The following is a 22,888-nucleotide window of genomic DNA, read 5'->3' on the forward strand; positions in this document are numbered from 1 at the left end:
GAATGAAATGCTGTATATGAATGTAAGAGTGTATAGACTGCCCAAGGACAGAGCAATGCAATGTTGGAGAGTGACGTCACATCGGAGATGGATCCCAAGTATAGTAACCACTAGTCGGAATGTGGGAGTGCGGGAAATACAAAATGCTAATTACCAAAGTGTCAAGGAATCAAGGTGACAACATGAGAGGTATTTGTTGATGTAGACGGCCTGCTGAATAACAAAAACGTAGGTACAGCCTATCGCTTAGCACCAGATGTTGAAAACGCAAGCTAGTCAGGTGCTATGATGACGCAGCAGATAGAGACCTCCAAATAGTAAGGTGATGCCTAAAAATAGGCCACCTAGGGTTGATAGTGATGGGTTACAATCGGTGATGGCTAGTCAATATAGATGGTAGGTGGTTGATGGCTGAAATTTCTACAGTAGAGTGAGAAACCTGCACAAAAGGATAAGGCTGAATGGTGGACAGCTTGTCTATTTATAGATGTTGAACGGTGTTCCAAAAAATTAGGGTTTTGGGGGCCACTGAAACTCTCTCGAACTGCGCACTAAATTTGCGTTTTTCATTAAGCGTGTTTGGGAACTGTTTAAAAATGCTAATAAGTTGTAAAGTGTGTGTTAGCTCAACCACCCCCCTCCCCCCCCCCCCCCCCCCCCCTCCAAGGCCCAAAACAGAGTTTTATAAAAAAAGACCGGTAATGTTTCAAGGTATTCCACCCCAAAGTAGCTAGGGCATCTCACAAAGGGTGCATGTTTATTGCCTAGTGGCCTATCAAGACTACAAGGGTGATGATTATCTTACCAAGGGAGTCCAAGTAGTTACCCTAGAGAGGATAAGGCATCGGGCAAAGAGTGCTTGTTGGCTGTCCAGTAGCCTACCAAGCCCTACAAAGGCGGATGGAATCACATTGAATTGTTTGTTTGTTTATTATTATTGTTATTATTTGGATGGTGGAAATTTAATTTTAGGGATAGTAACCAATTAAGTAATAGTGACCTAGAAGATGGGAGTAGGGATAGTACACTCAACACATCACAAAACAGTATAAGCTTACCCAACCACTTGAGGATGTCGATGGCGAGGGAAAGGTGATGAAGTATCATGTAAAGAAGAATGGTGGTGTAATCCGTTGGTGGAAACAGCTCAGGATCCGTCCAGTGGTGTTCTGCATAATGGGATGCATAGTGTGCTATATGCTAAAGAATGCTCATGCGACAGGTGCCACTTGGACAATTGTTCACTTGCCCAAGTGTCCTAGTACAAAGATGATGAAATCATGCAATGTATAGGGGAAGGTACAACAGGGGAAAAGGTTGATGTTGAAGATAAGTGTCCAAACTTGTAGAATATCAATAAGGGTAGGAAACCTCTTAAGTGGGATGTTGATGCCAAAGAAGGAAGAGGAGCTTGAAGAGGTCAATCTTCGTGTGGTATCGAGAATCACGTGGATGAAAATGATGAAGCATCCCTACTGGAAGATCAAGAATAAAGCCACCGCCATGATAGCATCCAGAGAGATACTGCACAATTTGCTGTGGGAGGGGAAGCATCCATGTTGACAGAAGAGTAAATTTCCAAGTAGATGGAACCATGAAAGGAATGGTGCACATCTCCTGTTTCTAGCTCAAGAAAGACTGGTGCAAGCTTGCATATTAGCCCTATACTGAAATACAAAACCCTGCAAAAGAGAGAAAAATTTGCAAGCATGGAGGTAAGTAGTGAGATGCTTTGAAAAACAAAGCTGGAAATAAATAAAAAAAAGCAAAGCTAAGTGCAATGCAATGAGTATGCAAGTATGTAGTGGAAGTCTAAAAAGAGAAAGGCTAAGTGTGTGGCCACCATCACATACGGCGAGGTGGGAAAGTAGTCCTAGAACGTACAGTGGATGTCTTAGGAATGGATACGTGAAGTGCAATAGATGAGTCGCTAGTAGACTAATTAGCCAATCCTTCAGGAGTAGTGAAGGAGATAGATTGCTAAGGGTGTCCATGTGTTACATATCAAGTAGCCACTGGGACAAATGGAATAGATGGCGCAATAGTGGGAGGCGTAGCCCCACTAGACTAGCTAGTTGGAGTGGAGGCTGTCGCAACAGTTTGCTATGGTTTTCTAGGAAAAAGAACTTGGGCCTTGGTACGACACTCCTCGTCCACCTGGCGTGACCTCTGACAGTGTGCGTAAAACCTATTTTTCTTAGAAATTTGTTGCCTAAGTGATCGTATTTCTTTGTTTCCATCGGAGGAAGTGGTGTCACCCTTGTTTTGGCTTGCCTTCGCATCTTGTGAGTTCTTGCCATTGTTGGTTTTCCCTTTTGAAGAGGTAACCAACCCTCGCTCCTCTGAATGGATGTGTGTGGAGGATTCCTTGTGAACTTGATCATGCAGCCTCGCGTAGCGCAAGAATTAACACTCGAACTCATAGAAGGTCAGTAATCTAGGTAGTGAGATAATGTGCTGGATAAAATGGAAGTATTTGTTGGGCAACTTGTTCAAGAAGAATGTGGCTTGCCATAGTTTGACTTTGGGGAGCTAGTAGTGGCAAACTTGGCAAGTAACTGCTGATATTTGGCTAGCTTGACCTTCAAATCATCCCCTTTCTTAATGGAAAACTCTTGAAGCTCAAAATCAAGATTGATACATCGAGTGCAATCTCAAGCCGCATAGCATTCAATGAGATGACTCCAACACTCAAATGCGAGGGGAAAATGCTGTAATTGAGAGTGGAACTTAGGAAGCAACCCATGCATTAACTCAACATTGGCTATTGCATTGCGGGCTTTCCATTGACGGATGTGATCAGGGTGAGTTGATTGAGGGTCTTGCATAGACTCAGTTCCAACGATGAGGTTCCAAAGTCCTTAATATTCAAGCACTTGTTGCATGAAATTCGATCCATTAAAACAAGTCTTATCTATGAAAGCATTCTTGGTTGTGGCAACAGGAGTGGTAGTGCTAAGAGATGGAGAAGGTGTGTAATGGGGGTAGGGTGGATAGGGAGATGGAGTGGAGTACACTTGGAAAGTAATCCTGGAGTGTCTACCATGCATATGAGAAGTGTATATAGCGGATCCAAAGGTGGGAAAGGTCGGATTAGATATGGACACGATAATTGTCTATGGAGTCCATGGTGGAGGGATAGGGATACGAGAAGCAGAGGATGAAAATCCTTGCGTAGGAGTGACCCAAGGAATGTGTGATGACAGTCCATAAGCAGAGGATGGGTATTCTTGCGTTTGAAAGGTCGTGTAGGGGGGTTTGTGAGTGTTCAGGGGTAGTGAGAGGGATGCCCATCACAACTGTCCCAGAGTGGAAGGATGTGGTAAAAGTGGGGTTATGTGGAAGGTGTAGTGTTGAAGCGTGGCATTTTCCCTAACGATGCACCAAGAGGTGGATTGAATGGAGAGTAGGTAGATGGTGGGAGGGAGAATGAGAAGGTGTTAGGAGTGAAGTTGGAAGATCCAACCCCTAGTGTGCTTTGAGCGGAAGTGGAACGTAATCCAAGATTTTGGAATGAAGATGTGAGTAGATCAGAATGTGGAGAAGATAGTGGTGAGATGGGAGAAGTTGAGAAGTGAGGTTTACTTGCTTAAATGAAATAGATGATAGAGACATATTTAATGAAGTGTATTTGCTTTGAGAGCCTCCTTTATTAAAGTAAATTTGAGCGTACTTTCAAGAAACATGCATTTGTGGATTATAGCTTGTAGTCCCAAGGATATAGGCGCTATGATCCAATTTCATGGGAGGTATATATGATTCGAGATGTTCGATGTGTGGAGTTTCCAAGTTTAGAGGAGGTGTTAAGCATCTTGTCCTTTGAGACCTTGTCACAAGAATGTGAAATTTTATTGCTTTGTTCAACGTTTGATTAAAAATTAATCAAATGTGCTAATGTGACTTGCACATGTGAGGTGTAAGTTAATTATTTCACAGTGTGGAACCCAAGACCTTGAGACATTAGTAGGTGTCAAAAGCAAAAGTTGTAATAAGTTATGCTTGACAGGTACTAGGAGGTACTCGGTGTTAGATTTGCGTGTAGATCAATTTATTGGCTACTAATGTTAGTGATGGCATTAGAGATTAGGTATTAATTAATTAATTAATGCTAGTCTAAGTGTCAATAATTGCTCAGGGATACTTGGAAGACAAATTGGTCTAGCCAATTTAATTATTGGTTGGTGAAATTAATTTTTTGAGTAGTAGAATGACTATTAAATCAAATTTCAGGATTAATATTTTGAAAATTAATTTAATAAGTTGGATAATGTCGGAAAATGGGTTCAAAAGGCTGCCACTTCACAAAACTTGCCTATGCAAGTGGGAAAAATGTTTTTAGGGGCTGGTGGAAGTCTATTCAAGCTATTGTGAGAGAGAAGAAGGCTGTTAGAAATTTGTTGATGTGATTTGCAACCACCAAGGATGAGTCCTATAGCATGTGATAGCAGTTTGGAGCCCTCCAGGAGCAGGTGATAGCAGCCCAAGGTCCTTTTGGTGTAGATGACAGTATATAGGAGGGAGCAACAATTTTTCTGGTGGTTCTAAGTTGTAGGTGACCTCTTCTATGGGTGTTTTAGCAGGGTAGTAGTAGCTTTTCAGTGTTTCTTGCTATGAAACTATGAAATTTCTCTCTCTACAATATTCTCTCTCATCCTTGAACCATCTCTCAATTTATCTCAGATTTGAGGGTAGTAAGTTGAGAGCCGGTGCAGAACAACCATTGTGGGGCTCAGAAAAGAGAGGTAGCACAAGGAGTGCCAGGTGGAAGACGTATATACTTTGGTGGGATAGGGAGCAAAGATCAATGCTGACAATCTTCGGTGGCATGATCGTTCTTGCCACAGCAGGAGCATGCAGTGGATAGGCCATTTGTCGGTGGAGACACCATGGTATCATAGTTGCAACCTATAAAAGGGGAGGGTGGGACAGAGAAGAAGGATATCTCCTAGTATCGCAATAGAAGTAAAGTAAGAATTAGATGTTGATTCTGAATCTGGAACATGTCTTTACCTTCATTGATATAGAGAGTCTTCATGGCTCAATGAGTGCCTTTGGCTTTGATACCATGTCAAGAAATGATTGAGCAACTAGAGACACACTAGGGTTTGCGAGGAGGAACATAGAGTGTGTGCGGCAAACACTAAGAAGAGAAGAGAAACTCAGATGAACAAGATGTTGAAGGATTGAATAAATGAAGTGAATTTGACACAAGGGTGCTATAGCATGAAGGATAACCTAGAGTAGGGAGAATGCCGAAGAAGCATTTGAGTCTACAAATGCAGGGATGATGAGGTGTCTTCTAGAGCAGGGTGACTGCCATCGAAGAGAAGCCTCTAAATCCACAATGTAGGGATAATTACTAGTGATGCTTGGAGCAAGAAGTCTGTTGGTGAAGGGTGAGGAGCCTCGATGTTTGCAAATGCAAGCATGAAGATTGACGCTAGGTGCTGGGGAGTGACGATGGAGGTGAAGGAAGAGTCAAAAGGTAAAAGCGCAAATGTACCAGCCTCTGATGCTGACTCCTAATGGAGGAGGAGGTCGCCAAGAGTGAAGGAGATCCTAGATGCAGCAAATGCAAATGGATGAAGCCTCTTGACTGCCATATGTAGGGTGCAGGGGCTGGTTATTTGTCGTTGCTAGGTGATGGAGGAGCTGCCCAAATAGCCAAACACAAACTGATGAAGCCGCCTGTAGAAGCAGTTGTTGCCAGTTATTAGAAGCCAACCCCAGGAGAAGTGTTGTTGCCCATTGTGTAGGAAGGTCACTAGCTGAGGAGAAAACCACTGCTACCACAAATGTAGATTGGGGAAGGAGATGATTGACGCTTGGCAGCAAATGGAGATGGAGTGTTGTTGCCAAGATGTGAATGATAATGGCAGCTGGTGTGGAGAAGCCTACCACCATAAACACAGCCTTGTGGTTAAAGGGGACAGATGCTTGGTAGCGGGAGAGAGGAGTTGGTGAAAGGAGAGAGGAGAAAGGAGAGACGAAAGTCTTAGAAGAAGTGAGTGAGTGTGGTGAGTACAGGTGAAGAATAAATGGGAGATGCCATATATATAGGCACAAATAATCTCGAGTCTTGCCCATTGAAGTCTCTTGAACGGTGCTTTAACTCTCTCAGAAGGCCCTAGAAATCCTTTTTGGGGTTGGAAACTAAAACCAAAAATGGGAATGAAGAAGGGAAACCTGTATGAAATGATATGGTTTCTCAACACTTAGGTTGTTCTCAAGCAGCTTTGTAAGTCCAGGTTGGGGAAGGCCAATCTTCGCCAACATGTCTCCATTACTATAGAACACAATGCATGATACTCAGTCACATAGAAAAAAGGGACATTGTAGGCTGCTTCTTGCTACTCCACGAGATAGCTCTTGATCTAAGGGAGAAGGCATAACCGCCGACTTGAATCCACATCATCTGCCCAATTAGAATCACTCCAACCAGAGAGGAATCCCTCTCCGTACATGATCCCATAGGATCGAGTGCCTCGTAAATAATGAAGAACATGCAAGGCTGCTCTCCAATGCTCCTAAGTGGGAGCCAACAAGACTCGTGTTGCCAAGAGCTTGGACTCTAGGTCCATGGGGCATGAAATAGGCCGATAATCGGCCATAGAAAACTCGGAAATGTATTTATACTGGGAAAGAAAGATGCCATGTGTCATTTGATAGATCTCCAATCCAAGGAAGAAGTGCAAGATTCCAAATTCTGTCATGTCAAACTTCTATCTCAAAATCTCTAGAGTCTGATCAACCTCGTGAGTATAGCTTCCTATGATGATAAGATCATCCACATACAATATGAGGAAAACACACCTGTCACCCTCAACCTTGTAGTATAGGTTGGGGTCATGAGCTGAGCAATGGAAGTGAGTCTATAGAAGAATCGATCAATCCTTTGGTACCAAGCTCTAGAAGCTTGCTTCAAGCCATAGTGGGCCTTTCGCAATCTGTAGACATGATCCTCCTTTCCTTGCACAAGAAAATTGGGAGGCTATGAAACATAAATCTCCTCCTCAAGGACTTCACTCAAAAAGGGAGATTGTATGTCCATCTGATAAACATGCTAGCGGTGGTAGGGTGCAAGAGCCAAGATAGCCTGAATAGTAGATATTTGAGCCGTAGGTGTAAAAGTCTCAAAATAGTCCAAATCCACCCTTTGAGCAAAACCCTTGGCAAGAAGCCTAATTTTGTGCTTGTCCAACTGCTTCGGCGGACGCAGAACAAACTCCCAAGTTTGATTATGCTTGATAGAATCGAGCTCCTATTGCATGATCTAATGTCAAATATCATGTGCAAGTGCCTCCTCAATTGTAGTGGGCTATCACGAAGAATCTATGACATAAAAGCATAGTTCACATAGAGTGAACTATTCAGTTGGGCTTGTAAGCAAGTTGATTTGTGCGCACTTGTAGGAGAAGCTGGAAAGTGAGAAACACCTGAATCTTGTATGAGCTGTTGGTACCAAAGAGAAATCCGAATAGGCTCATCTTGCTGCGAGGAGATTGAGTAGCCTTTGATATTTGCAATGCACGTGTGTGGAAGGGACTCTCCCTCACCAAGGGAAGGTAAATCCTCATTTGAAGAAGGCTTCCCCTGTGATGGCTAAGCATTCCTCAAAGACTCTGGAGAGGAGATTGAAGGGGTGGAAGAACTTGACGATGACGAAGTAGTCGCATCCGTCAAAGGTGGCCAAAGTCGCTGTAGAGGGAGGAGGAGGAGGAGGCAACGGCGGTGGCGGCGGCACCGAAGCCAAAGAAGGGGTGCTAAAAGGCAACCTAGAAGGGAGAAGGGGAACTGAGGGTGAGGGAGGGGCGGTCAATGACGAAGAATCACTTGTAATAGAACCATCAATAGGATCCTTTGAGGCTGCAGCCTTGTCAAAGATCACATTCTTGCTCACCTCAAGCTTTTGTGTTATTGGGTTGTACAGTCGATAGCGCTTCGTGGTAGTGCTGTATACAGCCCACAATGATAAGCTTTTAGGACTTCGAGTCAAGCTTTGTCTTCCTCTTCTTCTTGTCCATATGGACAAATGCATCAGAGCTAAAGATGCAAAAGAGAGAGACAAAAGGCTTTCAACCAAAGAAAGTCTCATAGGGAGTCATGCCATGCAAGGTAGAAGTTGGGGAGTGGTTGCAGATATGAACAACAATAGCCACCACCTCACCCCAAAGGGAATGAGGAACACCCCGATGCTTAAAGCCATCTCTAGCATGGCTCGATTTGCATGATCCATCACACCATTCTCCGAAGGTGTGTTTGGATGGGAATTCCTCACCCGAATGCTGTGTTTCCTCCAAAACTAAGAAAATAGGTTACAAGTAAACTCTTCATCATATGCCACAAACTTTGGAAGTAGTCTGCATCTCCACAAACACCTTCCACTCATAGAAATGGGAGTACATCTTGCTCTTGTAGTCCAAAAAATAAGGCCACACATAATGATTGAAGTCGTTTATAATCAACATCAAATACTTGGTCTTCCCAAGGGAGATTGTATCCATAGGTCCACAAAGGTTGGTATGTACCAAGTCAAGCGGTGTAGAAGCCCTCCCAATGGCAACCTATGGATGTGGCTGTCTTTGTTGCTTGCCCCTCAAGTGTAAATAGGAGGGAAATTGGAAAGTCCCTCCACCATGTTCTTTTGAGAAGCCCATTGGATAGCGTTAAAGTTTAGATGACCATAACGAGCATGCCAAAGCAGCCCAAGCTCATGGGAAGACATCACAACTAAGATAGTGAGTATGTAGAGCCCACCCTCCTGGGATCTGTTGAGAAACCCTTCACCCTTCATTCACAGTTTGCGTTTTTGTGTTTCTGTGTTTTGCGTTTAGGGTTTGCAGCCCCAAAAAGGGGTGCCATCCTAGACTGACTGTGCCTATTTATAGGCCACTCTCTCATTCATTCCTTACGGCTGATTCATTCAGTCCGTCACCTCTTCTCTCCAGCCTCTCCACTACCCTCACATCCCTTTAGGAGGACATTGCGGTTCGTGGTTCGTGGCTGTCTTCATCATCTTCCTTGTGCTATGGCACCCTTGTTCCCTTGTATCACATTCACTCCATGATTTAGATCTTCATCAGTCCATTCATCAGAGTTTCTTCTCTCTTCTCTTCTCTTCTCTTCTCAGTGTTTGCCGAGTTCACTCCGTGTTCCTCCACATAAATTGTTGGGGTGTAAAGGCCCTTTTATTCACCTCCGTCATGTATTATTTAGTTGTACATGTGAATGCACCCTTATGTGCCCTAAATATAAATATATTTTATTCTGTGTACCAACACAATTGTTGGTACACCCAAATCATATCGTACTCTCTCTCTCTCTCTGTGTCACTCTCACTCACCTACTCACCACCAGCCGCTGCACATTCTCAACAACTAGTATCAGAGCTCAAGGTTCAAGGTTCTGCATGTTTCCCAAGACCAAGAGCAGCTGATAGTACAGGCAGCTCGCGAACAAGTCATCAAGCAAAAGGCTTGTGCAGCACAGGTCATGCTGGAAACGAACTAGCGAACGAACTAGCGTGTGTGGTGCACGTGGACAATCGAGGGAGCCAGTGTGGGCAGTTGGTGTATGGGTGAGAGACTTGGCGACAGGTGTTGTAACTAGCGGGGAGTGGGCACTACAAACAGCTGACTAGTCGCCAACGTGCAGACAACGGTTGCAGCGGGATGGGCGACCAACAGGTGTAAGTCAGGCGACGGGTACCAAGTGTTGCGGGTGGGATGGTGACCAGCGTGACAGGTTACGGGTAGGCGACGCGACGGGTTGAGCAGGGTCACCCAAAACCCCCCCCCGTAAGGGCTTTGTAGCTATACCATGCCGTTGCTACCGATTGCACCTATATAGGGAGTAGTAGTGACTCAAAGCCCTGCCTTGTTTTCACGCTACGTGTGATTCCCTATGCCCAGTGGTGAACCCTCTTATTTGTGGCGTCACGAATGGTGTAGTCCTGGGATGTGTCTATGTTGTCCCGCTTTTTGGATTGAATAACACAAGAGTATACCTTGAGCTCATATCGTGTTACCTTTCTGTGCCGTGTTGAGTGCGTAACGAGTGCAGGTTTATCACACTTGGTATCAGAGCAACTCTTGCTCGGAGTGAAGGAGTGCTCACGGAAGCAGGAGGAAAGATCCAGTGCCCTGAAGAGATCAAAGTTGTAACGACCCACAGTGCGACGCCCCGCGTCGCGTCGCCCCACGTCGCGACGCCCCCCCCGACGCATCGTCCCGGCGTGACGCCCCAACCGCGACATCCCACCATCTGAAGACGTGACGCGGCTTCCCCGCGGCACGACCCACACCATCACCAGCGAAATGCGGCTTCCCTGCGCCGACACCACCACCAACCACATGGAGGATGAAAGGGAGAACGTCACCCTCCCAACACTGGAGGAGAGGAAGAAGAGTAGGGGACAAGAATGGAGAGTGGCCCAAGAGGAGAAAGTGGCCGGACTAGAAAGACAGTTAGATGGTATGTCAGGCATGCTAGAATCAATATGAAGGAACATGCAGATGAAAGAAGAGGAGGAAGAAAGAAGAAAAAAACTAGAAGTAGAGCAGGGCTATAGAGAATGGGTGATTCAACAACAAGAAGAGGAGAAAAGACACCGAATGCAAGAGGAGATGGATAGAACAGGTAGAGAGGAGACATCTAGGAGGGCGCAAGATACAAGGAAGGAGAAGGAGAAAGTAGTAGAATTAGGAAGCAAAAAGAAAGACAAGAAGAAGGAGAAGAAGTACCATCGCAAAGAAGAGGAAGATAGCAGTAGTTCAGAAGATGATTATGGAAAATTCAAGATGCCCCAACCCGCCACGTACAAGGGAGAGAGAGATGGTTTGGTTCTGAAGAAGTGGATCGCAGAGGTGGACAGGTACTTAAAGTATTCACGAATTACTGAAGACAGGAAGGCGGAGGTGGCAGCCATTTACTTGGAGGAGGACGCTGCCAGTTGGTACTTGCTAGAACAAGAGCAGGGCCACACAATCTGTTCGTGGGAAGAACTCCAGGAAGAACTGAAGGACTACTTTATTCCAAAGCTGGAGAAATTCAAAGTGAGAGATGAATGGAGGAACCTCAAGCAAACAAAGGGAAAGATGAAAGAATATGTCAGCAAATATAGGGAGATCATGCTACAGCTACCAAACATGGATACAGATACTAAGCTACATGGATTTTTGTTTGGGATGCAAGAATGGGCGAGAAGAGATGTGGAGAGACAGGAGCCAACAAGCTTAGCAGAAGCCATGAGAATGGCCGAACGACTGGTGGACTTGGAAGGCAGAAGAACAGCACAAGGGAATCAAAACAGGTTCAACAACAACTTCAACAACACCTTCAACAACAACAACTCATGGAACCAGAGGCCCAATGCTCCTAGAGGGGCATTCACAGATACAAGGAGCCAAAACAACACTACCACCACGGCCGTATCACAAACCGCCTTAGTACCAAGAGGAGCAGCAGGGAGACGGGGAAACAATCACTACAGGCCAACCCCTAGTACATCGTATGGGCCGGCAGGATCAAATACGTCATGGTGGAGACCCCCAGGCCCGTCCGTCGGAATCAGATGCTTCAAATGTGGGGGTCCATACTACCAAAACAGATGCCCAATAGAAGATACAGCTTCGTCAAGTGGATCAAGGGTGAATGCAACTAGTGCATATGGAGGAGAAGAACTACAACCACCGCGAATCTAGGAAATCCCTAATGGGAGTGAAGAAAGCATGGACCACCCAAGAGTAGGGTCAGTTAGCGCCCGACCCCAATGCATGGCAGCCAGAGTAGCAGCAGTCCACCATCTATACATCAAAGGCCAAGTGGGCGAGGGTAACCAACCTATCATGGTGGACACAGGAGCAACACACAACTTCATGACACCAGGGTGTGCAGCAAAGCATGGATTAAAACTGTCGAAGGCCCTAGAAGGATTAACAGTGACATTCGCACAAGGAGAAGCCAAGGAGGTGAAACAAGTCTTTGCAGTCCAAGTAGCAGCCGACAAGTGGAAGGCGAAACTCAACTTCTTAGTAATCCCCATGGATGATTTTGAAGTGATACTGGGATTGGAATTCTATGACAAGTATGTCATTGCAATGCTTGGTAAAGGTGTAAACGAAATGATGTTAGATATGCAAGGAGAAGGTGTAAGAGTACCATGTGAAAGAATGCAACTGCCTGGTAGGACCCCAATCAAAGTGCAAATGAAGGAGAATAAGCCAGGAGTAGCATGCCAAACAATGAAACAGACTACAACCCAACCAAAGGGCCAGACCCAAACTGTACCGGTCCAGGGGACCGTTATCAGGCCACGTATCATGACTTGCAGTGCCAAGCAAGTCGAAAAATCAGTCAAACAAGGAGATATGGTCTATCTATGTATGATCCGACCGATTGAAGAAGAAGAAAGTGGCAAGAAACCCAGACAACAGAACAAGAAGACAGAGGTGGCAGAAATACTGGAAGAGTTCAAAGATGTGATGCCAGCCGAGCTGCCCAAAGGTCCACCACCCAGGCGAGATGTAGATCACAAAATTGAGCTAATCCTAGGGTCTGCCCCACCAGCACGAGCTCCCTATCGCATGAATCACATTGAACTAATGGAACTGAAGAAGCAACTGCATGAACTAGAAGAACAAGGATTCATCCGCCCTAGCAAATCCCCCTTTGGTGCCCCAGTGTTATTTGTAAAGAAGAAGGATGGGGGACTCAGACTCTGTGTAGATTATAGGGCCCTTAACAAAATCACCATAAAAAACAAATACCCCATGCCCCTAGTGGAGGATCTCTTAGATAGGTTACACGGGGCCAAGTACTTTAGCCGAATTGATCTTAGATCAGGATACCACCAAATCCGCATAGCCGAAGAAGATATCCCCAAAACAGCATTCCGTACTCGATATGGTAGTTTTGAGTGGCTAGTACTAGGATTCGGCCTAAGCAATGGGCCAGGCACATTTTGTGGCCTCATGGATAGAGTCTTTAGACCGGAGATAGATATCTTTGTCATTATCTACATAGATGACCTCCTAGTCTACATCAAAACATTAGAAGAACATAAGCAGCACCTACGCCGAGTTTTTGAAAAACTGCGGCAGCACCAGTTATATGCCAAGCCGGAAAAATGTGGGTTTGCAGTGAAAGAGTTGGAGTTCTTAGGCTTTATTGTAGGAGCAGATGGAATCAAAGTGGATCCTAAGAAGGTGGAAGCCGTCCAAAGATGGCCCGTACTCAATAATGTAAGAGAAGTGCGGGAGTTTCTCGGCTTCATAGTGTTTTGCCGAAGATTTATAAAAGATTACAGCCTCATCACTGCCCCCCTCTCCCACCTCACCAAGGAAGATCACCCTTTTACATGGGGGAATGCGCAACAGGAAGCCTTTGAGCAGATGAAGAAGTGCATGAGCCAAACTCCTGTCCTAAAGGTGCCAAACTTTACCAAACCCTTTGAAATTTCCACAGATGCATCCGACTACGGCATAGGAGGTGTCTTGGTACAGGAGGGTCACCCCATTGCTTATGAGTCAAAGAAGTTCACCGGTGCTGAAACAAGGTGGAGCACGCATGAGAAGGAAATGTTGGCAGTCATACACTGCCTTAGAAAATGGAAGCATTATGTTCAAGACAAGCATACAGTCGTCTTCACCGACAATATCTCCCTCAAATACTTTCAATCTCAGCCCAAGTTATCGGCAAAGCAAGCCTGCTGGCTAGACTTCCTAGCCGAATTCGACTTGGAGATTAAACACAAGCCCAGCTCCACTAACAAGATAGCAGATGCATTGAGCCGGAAAGCTGACCTAAAAGCTGTCAGTGTGGTCAGCAGCAACTTCATAGAACTCGTCAAAGAGGCCCTAGAGCAAGACCAAGAAATGCACAAGATAATCAAAGATGTGGAAGCAGAGAAGACCCCACACGGAATGTACACCTTAGAGGAAGATATCCTCTTTCTAGGCAAGAGATTGTATATCCCTAACAATGTGGAGTTGAAGAAACTCATACTGCATGAGATACATGATGGCAAGATTGGAGGCCACAAAGGGCAAAGCAAAACCTTGGAGGCCCTCAGGAAGCAGTTCTTCTGGCCAAACATGAAGGAAGAAGTAATAGACTACATCAAAACTTGCCCCACTTGCCAAATGGCCAAAGCACCACGATCAAGACCAGCAGGTCTACTACAGCCATTACCAGTACCCAGCCGCCCTTGGGACATCATCAGCATGGACTTCATTGTGGAACTACCTGAGTCCCATGGGTACACAATCATCTTTGTAGTGGTGGACTATTTTTCCAAACAGGCTCACTTCATCCCAGCCAAACCACCACTGAATGCCAAGGAGGTAGCACGTCTCTTCTTCACACATGTATTCAAACTTCATGGCTTACCGCTGGCTATTGTATCAAATAGAGATGGAAGATTCATGAGCGACATGTGGAAGGAACTTTTCAAGACTCTGGAAACACAATTGAGATTCTCATCATCCTTCCACCCAGAGATAGATGGACAAACAGAACGAATCAACCAAGGCATCGAAGATTATCTCTGAAGCTATGCCCGAGTGGACCAGAAAGATTGGGCATTGTACCTTGATGTTTTGGAATTCCACTATAATAGCTCCATACACTCGGCAACCGGGTACACCCCCTTCGAGTTAGCAACAGGAAAAGAAGTCATAACACCATTGGCCTTAGCATCCAGAGCGGCCAAAGCGGAAGATCAAGATGCAGAAGAATTCTTGAAGAAATGGAGAGACTGCAATGCAGCAGCTAAGCAAAGCCTAGAGTAGAGCAAGATCACCATGACAGAGCAAGCAAACAAAAAGAGAAAGGCTGTACTATTCGCTAAAGGAGACATGGTCCTAGTGAGCTCTAAGAATATGTCACTTCCCAAAAACATGACCCCCAAGTTCAATCACCGTTACTATGGACCCTACCGCATCACCCAAGTGCTGAACGAAGTCACCTACAAGCTAGACCTGCCAAACAGTGTTTGTGTTCATAACGCATTTCATGCTCGTCTTCTGCGCAGGTTCTATCCCGACAACCAATGGGGACGGCGCGTACCAATGCTCCATTCCAACGGTCCCTTCGAAGTAGAAGCATTCCTCCGACTCCGGGAACAAAGAGGCTTCCCAGAATACCTCACCAAGTGGCGCGGGCGTCCACTCAAGGAGGCCACTTGGATCTCAGAAGCGGAGGCCCGCGAACGCGGAAAGGATGTCTTCGCCCTTTGGCTTGAGGAGAACCCCCCAGCTCCTTCCATCGACCCTTGAGCCTTTCCAGTACTTCAACAAAATAATGCGGTTCTCAAGCATAGACCCACACATGCCCCCACTCCTCAAATGTAATCGAGTCGAGGGTGGACCCGCATGGTAGCAATCATCCAAAAATAACTCCAGCATATAAAAAGCCCCAACATCCTAGTGCGGCAGACACTGACCAGTCTGATAGCATAGACTGTGTTAAGACCCCGTGTTCCCTTAGACCGGCCGACACTGACCAGCTTGATAGGAAAAGCTGCGTTAAGACCCCGGATGAGTCAAATAACAAACGCTACCCTTAGATTGCTGAGGTTAGCAATCCAGTAAGCGGGGGTGAGTGTAAGGGCTTTGTAGCTACACCATGCCGTTGCTACTGATTGCACCTATATAGGGAGTAGTAGTGACTCAAAGCCCTGCCTTGTTTTCACGCTATGTGTGATTCCCTATGCCCAGTGGTGAACCCTTTTATGTGCGGCATCACGAGGGTGTAGTCCTGGGATGTGTCTATGTTGTCCCGCTTTTTGGATTGAATAATAGAAGAGTATACCTTGAGCTCATATCGTGTTACCTTTCTGTGCCGTGTTGAGTGCGTAACGAGTACAGGTTTATCACACCACCCCCCCCCCCCCCCCCCCTCTCCCCCCTCCTCTTAGGGGCGTCATTTTTTTAATTCCAGAAACTCTTTTAATCATATTTAACCCCATTTTCTTTGATGGGGGTTCACGTGTGGAAGCATAGGTTCTAGGTTTGTGCAAATCTGGCCCGGAAATTTGGGGCTCTTTCTAGATTTGATCCCGTTTGTGCTTGGCAGTGAGATTTGTGTCAGAAATTGCAGATATTGTGTGTGTTGACCTCAATTAAATTGGGGATTTTGCCAAATTTGTCAGAATTTCGCTCATCAAGTAAAATTTCCTAGCATTAGACCCGAAAAAATTTAGGCTTTTCATGTTTTGTTGAAGTTTTTCTCAGCTACGTGAGATTGACTGACATTCATGCACTGTTGGACCTGGAATTTTGGGTTTTGTGTAGACTTAGACGTAAGTCTAGTGGAGAAGGCAACAACTCAGCTTATAATGTTAGAGGCAAGGCTGAAAAGAAAAATGAAAATGTTGAACAGGGAAGTAGAAGCAAGAGCAAAGGAAGGAAAAGAGTGATATTACTTGCTATTAGTGTGGTCGGAAGGGCCACAAGAAGTCTAATTGCAGGTACTACAAGAAGGAACAAGAGAGAAAGAAGAACGCAGGAGACAAAAAGAAGAAAGAGGATAAGATAGATGTATTTGAGGCAGCCAAAGGCAAGGAAAAGGCCAAATGTGGCCTCCAGTGTAGTCATAGAGGAGCTCTCGGATACAGAGACTGATGTATTATGTGCAGTTGATTATGATGTCCCTGTATGTCAAATGCAGGATGTGTAGATTACCGAGGCTGATGTGATTGATGCACTTTTGTCAGTTGATGATGGTGTCACTTAGACTTGGATTGTAGACTCTGGTGCCTCTTCCATGTAACTCCTTGCTTGGAGTGTTTCGCTATGTTCAATGCATGTAGTTATGGAAAAGTATACATTGGAAATAACCATGCTTGCAGCATTGATGGGATTGGCATTGTACACTTGTCTTTAGATAATGAGCAATAGCTTGTGTTGAAAGATGTCAGATATGTGCCTGGCATCAAGAAGAGTTTACTATCTATTGGTTAGTTTGACTTGCATGGCTATACTGCACTGTTTGGTGGTGGTTTGTGGAAATTGAAAAAGGGTTTCATGCTGATTGCAAAAGGAACCAAGAAGGGCACTTTGTATTGTTTGCATTGTAAAGCTTTGAATGCAAGTTTCTTGCAGTTGCTGAAATTCATTGTCATTTGGAGTTGTGGCATAAGAGATTAGGCCATATGAGCCAGAAAGGACTTGATGTCCTTATCTCTTTAAAGAGGGTTGATGGAAAAGGCTCTAAACTTGACTTTTGTAATGATTGTCAGTTTGGAAAGCAAATGAAAAATTCTTTTTACTCTGGTGTCTCTTGTAAGTCCAATGTGTTGGACTTAGTGCATTTTGATGTATGTAGTATGCTCGTGAAATCGTTGGGTGGTGTTGCATATTCAATCTCTTTTATTGATAATTGTTCTAGGAAGATTTGGGTTTATCTGTTGAAAAAGATATTGATGATTGTTCTAGGAAGATTTGGGTTTATCTGTTGAAAAAGAAAAGTGAAGTGTTTGCTGTTTTTAAAACTTTTCATGCATTTGTGACCACTTAGATAGGTAGAAAGCTGAAATGCTTGAGAACTAATAATGGGGGTGAGTTCACATCTAATGAGTTCAAGTTTTTTTGTGACTTGCATGGAATTAAGAGGGAGCTTACAGCTTCTTACAGCTCCTTATAGCCCTTCTTCAAATGGAATTAAGTTTTTTTGTGACTTGCATGGAATTAAGAGGGAGCTTACAACTCCTTATAACCCTTCTTCAAATGGGGTGGCTGAAAGATATAATAGGACTTTATGTGAAAGAGTGCGGTGCATGCTGTCCAGTGCTAATCTCCCTTATGAATTTTGGGGTGAGGCACTTAAAACCGTGGTTCACATTTGCAACCGCTCTCCAAACAAGTCCTTAAATAATGGCATCCCTAAGGAGGTTTGGTCTAGCAAATTGGCCTTTTATGACCATTTACAGATATTTGGTTGTGATGCTTTTGTACATGTTAGAGGTGAGGTGAGGAACAAACTTGACCCAAAATCCACCAAAGGCATTTTCATGGGCTATGGTGATGAGGGTGAGTTTGGCTATAGAGTGTGGTTACCTCAGTCCAAGAAAATTGTTCGCAGCTGTAATGTTGTGTTTAATGAGGCAAAGTTGCTGAAAAGTACTTTAGCCTGGATGAAGATATGAAAAAGGTCAAATTTCAGAATTTGTAGCCACCTATTACTTTAGATGATGAGCCTCATGGTGTTGTACCACAGACTGAAACTGATGATCAGCCGGTTATTTTTGAGGTAGATGATGATGGACAGAGAATAGAAGCACGAGGAGGTTATGGACAACAAGATAGACTTGCTGATTATGAAAATGCAGGTGTTGGTAATGAAAATGAAGGTGCTGTACAGCATGAACAACATGCTGAAAATAGCTTACAACAGCCAATAAATGCTGAAAATAACATACCTCTAGATGTAGACCCAATTCCTGAAAATGTAGATCATTGGGTATGTAGGTTTGCACATTTAAGAAGGTATCCACATAGGTATGACCCCTCTTTGCACTATGTGATGCTTACAGATGAGGGTGAGCCTCTTACATATAAAGAGGTCAAGTCATGCAAAGTTAGCAGTAAGTGGGATGAACAGCCGGAGCATTCTCTCAATCTGCACAAAACAAAGATGAAAGTGACCAATGGTTGCCCTAAATAGGGCCAAATAAAATAATCAAATTGATCAGGTTGGCCAGTAAAACTGGCCCACTGCTGCACAAACATGGCTGACTGCAGTAAATGATTGTGCAGGCTGCTATGTGGTACCTGCATATTGTCTCAACTGTGCTGCCTACCGTCTGACTTATAAAACTGCTGTCTGACCTGCTCTTGTATATGGTTTGACCACATAAACTGGCCTACATTGACCTGAACTTGCCTGTGCCCATCTCAGAGGTGACTAAATCTCTAACAATTAGGGCTGATCTCGCACATAGAAAGGATAAATGGCAAATACCTTGAATATGGGCTAGATGTGCTAGAATAAACAATTACGATTGATGATCAATAAGAGAGGACGATGATGAAAAGTTAATGCATATGCAAGGTGGAAATATAGAATGCATGTATCTTTGAATATTGAAATTGTGATTTTGATATTGTTTTTCTACATAGTAAGTTTTTGTCTTGGCAGTTTTTACTTAATTTGGTTTCATGCATATCTTTCACTTTTTGCATAAGCATAGCTCTTTTCTAAGTCTTATCTCCATTGTGTATAATCCTTTTGTGGCTTCTTTGGTGGTGCAGTGGCTTGTGCAGTACAATGCAGCTCTTGCATCCGTTTGTTTCATGCTCTTCCTTGGATTCATGGATGATGTTTTTGATCTTCCTTGGCGAGTGTAAGTTTTGTTGACATTTTTCATAGTTAGGTACTATTTATGTATGCTCCTGATTACAAGAGGGTTTGTGCATTGTTTACTGACATCCATCTTCTCCCAACTCCAGAAAATTGGTACTGCCATCATTTGCTGCACTTCCGTTACTAATGGCATATGCCGGAGGCACAACAATTGTTATTCCAAAACCACTTCAAGGCCTTTTTGGATTTGAGTCTAAGAACATAGGTTGTTCCTGATATACCTTTCTTTTATTCAAATTGGTTGGCTTTTTAGCACTTACTGTTTTCTCTTATACCATTGTTTGTGCAGGTTGGCTTTACAAAGTTTACATGGGTTTAATGGCGGTTTTTTGTACCAATTCCATCAACATACTTGCTGGTATAAATGGTTTAGAAGTTGGTCAAACCATTATCATAGGTTCTGCGGTATGTATACATGCAGTTCAACCACTGTTTCTTATAAAAAGATGGCTTTACATGCTTATAGACAATAGATGTTGATATTGGAAGTCTTCAGGGCAAATAAGTGAAATGATGTAGTAATAACGATAGTGCAATTCTACTAGCTTGTAGAAATAGCCATAGATCTTGCTCGATATAAAGGCTGGTGTTACTTTTATTAGAATTTGCTAATTCTATGGGTAGTGCCCAATGTTTTAGTTAGTTGGTTTGTAGTGTGAACACAACTACTTTAATAAGTTGTGTCACCACATCTAAAGTTAGTTCTAGAGTTAAATTAACTCTAGTTAAGCTAGGGATAGGTCTAGCTTACTTAAGAGCTATTGGACTTTCATTCTATCATTCTAGCACTTATATCTTTTAAGTGTAGAATTGTTGCCCACTCTTGTTCATTATCTCATGTTCACTCTCTTTCTCTCTTCCTTCATTTCTAACATTTGGTATTAGAGTTAGACACTTGGGTTTTGTCTCTCCATTGCTTAGCTGGTGCTACCCATGCAAAGTCCACTCAGCTGATAGAGGAAGAGGAAATGCTATTTTGAAGGGAGAAGCTGGTGTTTTGGAAGAGAAGTTGTTGTTTTGGAGGAGGTGCTGTTGCTATTCTCAACTTGCACGTAATACGTAGTCTTGCATGCAACCGTGCACATGTAGCCTCTCTTAGCCTTGCTTATGATATTCTCATCCATGTCTATCTTTTTCTCAAACTTGCTCGCCATTTTCTCAGCCCTGCTCGCCATTTTCTGCAAATCTAAGAAAAAACACAAAAATCCTAATTTTTTGAATCTGGGGGGTTTTGAAAATATTTGCGATTTCTCATTCATCTTGCCCATTTCATACCCAAATTCAAAGAAATTCTCAATTTCTCATACTCCTTAACAAGAAATTTGAGGATTTTTGGAAAACTTTCCCAAGTTTTAAAATTTAATTGAGGAAATTTGGGGCTTTTGCTTGATTCGAGTTTCTGTGTATGAATCTCCACCAAAATTGACAACATTGCGCAATGTCTTTGACATTGATATGAGAAATTTGAGGCTTTTTAGTTTTTTAGCTTTGGCATGTATCACGAGGTGGATTCCAGTTGGTTACTATTGGCATGCGTACTAAGTCAACATTTTCATAGAAATTCAGATTTGAAGGTATAAATTTCTTCAATTTCTTTGAAATTTTGCAAAGAAATTTGGAGCTTCTGCCTGATATGTATTCCAAGGTAGATAATATATAGTATAATAGCATTAATTTGTTGTGATAGTCAGATTTGGCAATAAATTTTGGAAATTTTCAATGAAGTTTTGCGAGACTTAAATTGTTTTCTTTTGGGCAAAAGAGAAGAAGGACTGCGGTTTGGTTGTTTAGGAGACATCAAACAGCAAATTTACTGATGGTGATGCTTAAACTAACTTTGTGGAAGAGAACTATGTATTTCCTACATGCAGTTTTGATTCTTCAATGGCTGATTTAGCATTTAATGCTATTGAAACGCAGTACACATACTATTTTGATAGTGGGGTGTCAAAGCATATCACTTCCAAGAAGTGTTTGTTCACCTCTTTACATTTAGCCTATGTTGGAAAGCATGTTACATGTGCGAACAACAATAGTTATGATGTATGCGGCATTGGCTCTCAATCACGATTACTGTTGTAGATGGTTCCAATTTCATGCTTTTGGATGTTTCGTTTGTGCTTGGCATTACAAAGAATATATTGTCTATATTTGCTTTTAATAAGCATGGTTTTCAGGTCACTGTTGAGGATGACAAATGCATTGTTAGAGAGAGAGATGGATTATGCACTCAAGTTATCGGAGACCTAATGTATTTATGCATTTCAAACCTCTTGTTGCAAAGCTTGAGGTTGAAACACGCTTGAAAGTACACACACTTTATATGGATAGAGGAGGGGAGTACATGTCTCATGCTTTTAAGACATATTTGCTTGATAATGGCATTACACATGAAGCCATTGTTAGAATGACACCTCAGCAAAATGATGTTGTTGAAAGATAAAATCGAATATGTATGGAGATGACTTGTTGTATGTTGAAAAGCATAAGTTTTGGCTAGAGCCCTTTAGTGTGCGAATCATGTCTTAAATTGTGCACCCACTAAAGCATTGAAGATGATCACACTACTTGTGAGAAAACAAGACCAACAATGAAGGAGAGAAAAATGGGACAGTGACAGTATTGTGATGCAGACATGGTAGGTGACTTGGATACTCACGAGTCTACTAGTGGGTACATATTTGCCTTGATTGGTGGGGTAGTTTCTTGGTGCTTTAGATTGCAAAAGATAGTAGCAATTTCTACCACTAAGGCTGAATATATTTCAGCTAGTGAAGCTTTGAAAGAAGCTGTTTGGCTTGGTCGTTTGGTCAAGGATTTTGGGCTGGCCACCAAAACACGTGTACTTGGATGTGATAGCCAGAGTGCTGTATGCTTGGCTAAGAATGTCATGTTTCATGCACGTACCAAACATATTGATGTGCAGTATCACTTTATCAGATAGGTTCTGGATGATGGTCTAGTCACATTGACTAAGATCAAAACACAGGATAACCCTGCAGATGTACTCACTAAATGTCTTGCAAAGGCTCAACATGAGCATTGCATTCGACTAGTGGGAGTTAGTTAAAGGTTCGCTCAGGACCTTTAAGTGGGAGGTTGTTGGGTGTAAAGACCCTTACGCTACTCCCGTGTATATATATTATTTTACACGTGTGAACACATCCTGGTGGGTGTAAGTGTACCATACCCTAAGTATAAAATACATTCTTTTATTCTTTGTGTGTACCACATTGGTATATACCCATCCCTGGACTCTTTGCTCTCTCTCACTGCATTGAATAGTTGCACACATCTCGATTGACACACATTTCTTGAGTGCTTCCTCTCACACTCTTCGGGAAATTGTCAAAGAACACAAGGTATGCAAGGGACACAATGAAATGATGTTAGGAATCCACTAATAATGATCAATGAGATACATATAGGACATGAAAAGATGGGATGGTGAATGTGCTTGAGTCTCCTCTCTCCCATTTGTTTAAAAAGATCATATAATGAAGTGTATGTGTTCCCATGCCCTACC

At 43.4% G+C, this 22,888-nt stretch overlaps 1 protein-coding gene across 1 annotated transcript in view; it reads left to right on the forward strand.

The window, feature by feature from the left end:
- The window catches only part of LOC148040835 (uncharacterized), a 28,607-nt gene that overhangs the window by 2,741 nt on the left and 2,978 nt on the right, over positions 1–22,888 (forward strand). Inside the window, exons 3-5 of the mRNA XM_087668670.1 lie at positions 19,251–19,342; positions 19,449–19,567; positions 19,652–19,767. Of these exons, the coding sequence (XP_087524796.1) occupies positions 19,251–19,342; positions 19,449–19,567; positions 19,652–19,767 (327 nt within the window). The remainder of the gene's footprint in view (positions 1–19,250; positions 19,343–19,448; positions 19,568–19,651; positions 19,768–22,888) is intronic.

The sequence above is a fragment of the Lygodium microphyllum genome, chromosome 1, assembly GCF_053477565.2.
Source record: "Lygodium microphyllum isolate KBCC chromosome 1, Lygodium_microphyllum_v1.1.10, whole genome shotgun sequence".
In the NCBI taxonomy this organism is placed as follows: Eukaryota; Viridiplantae; Streptophyta; class Polypodiopsida; order Schizaeales; family Lygodiaceae; genus Lygodium; species Lygodium microphyllum.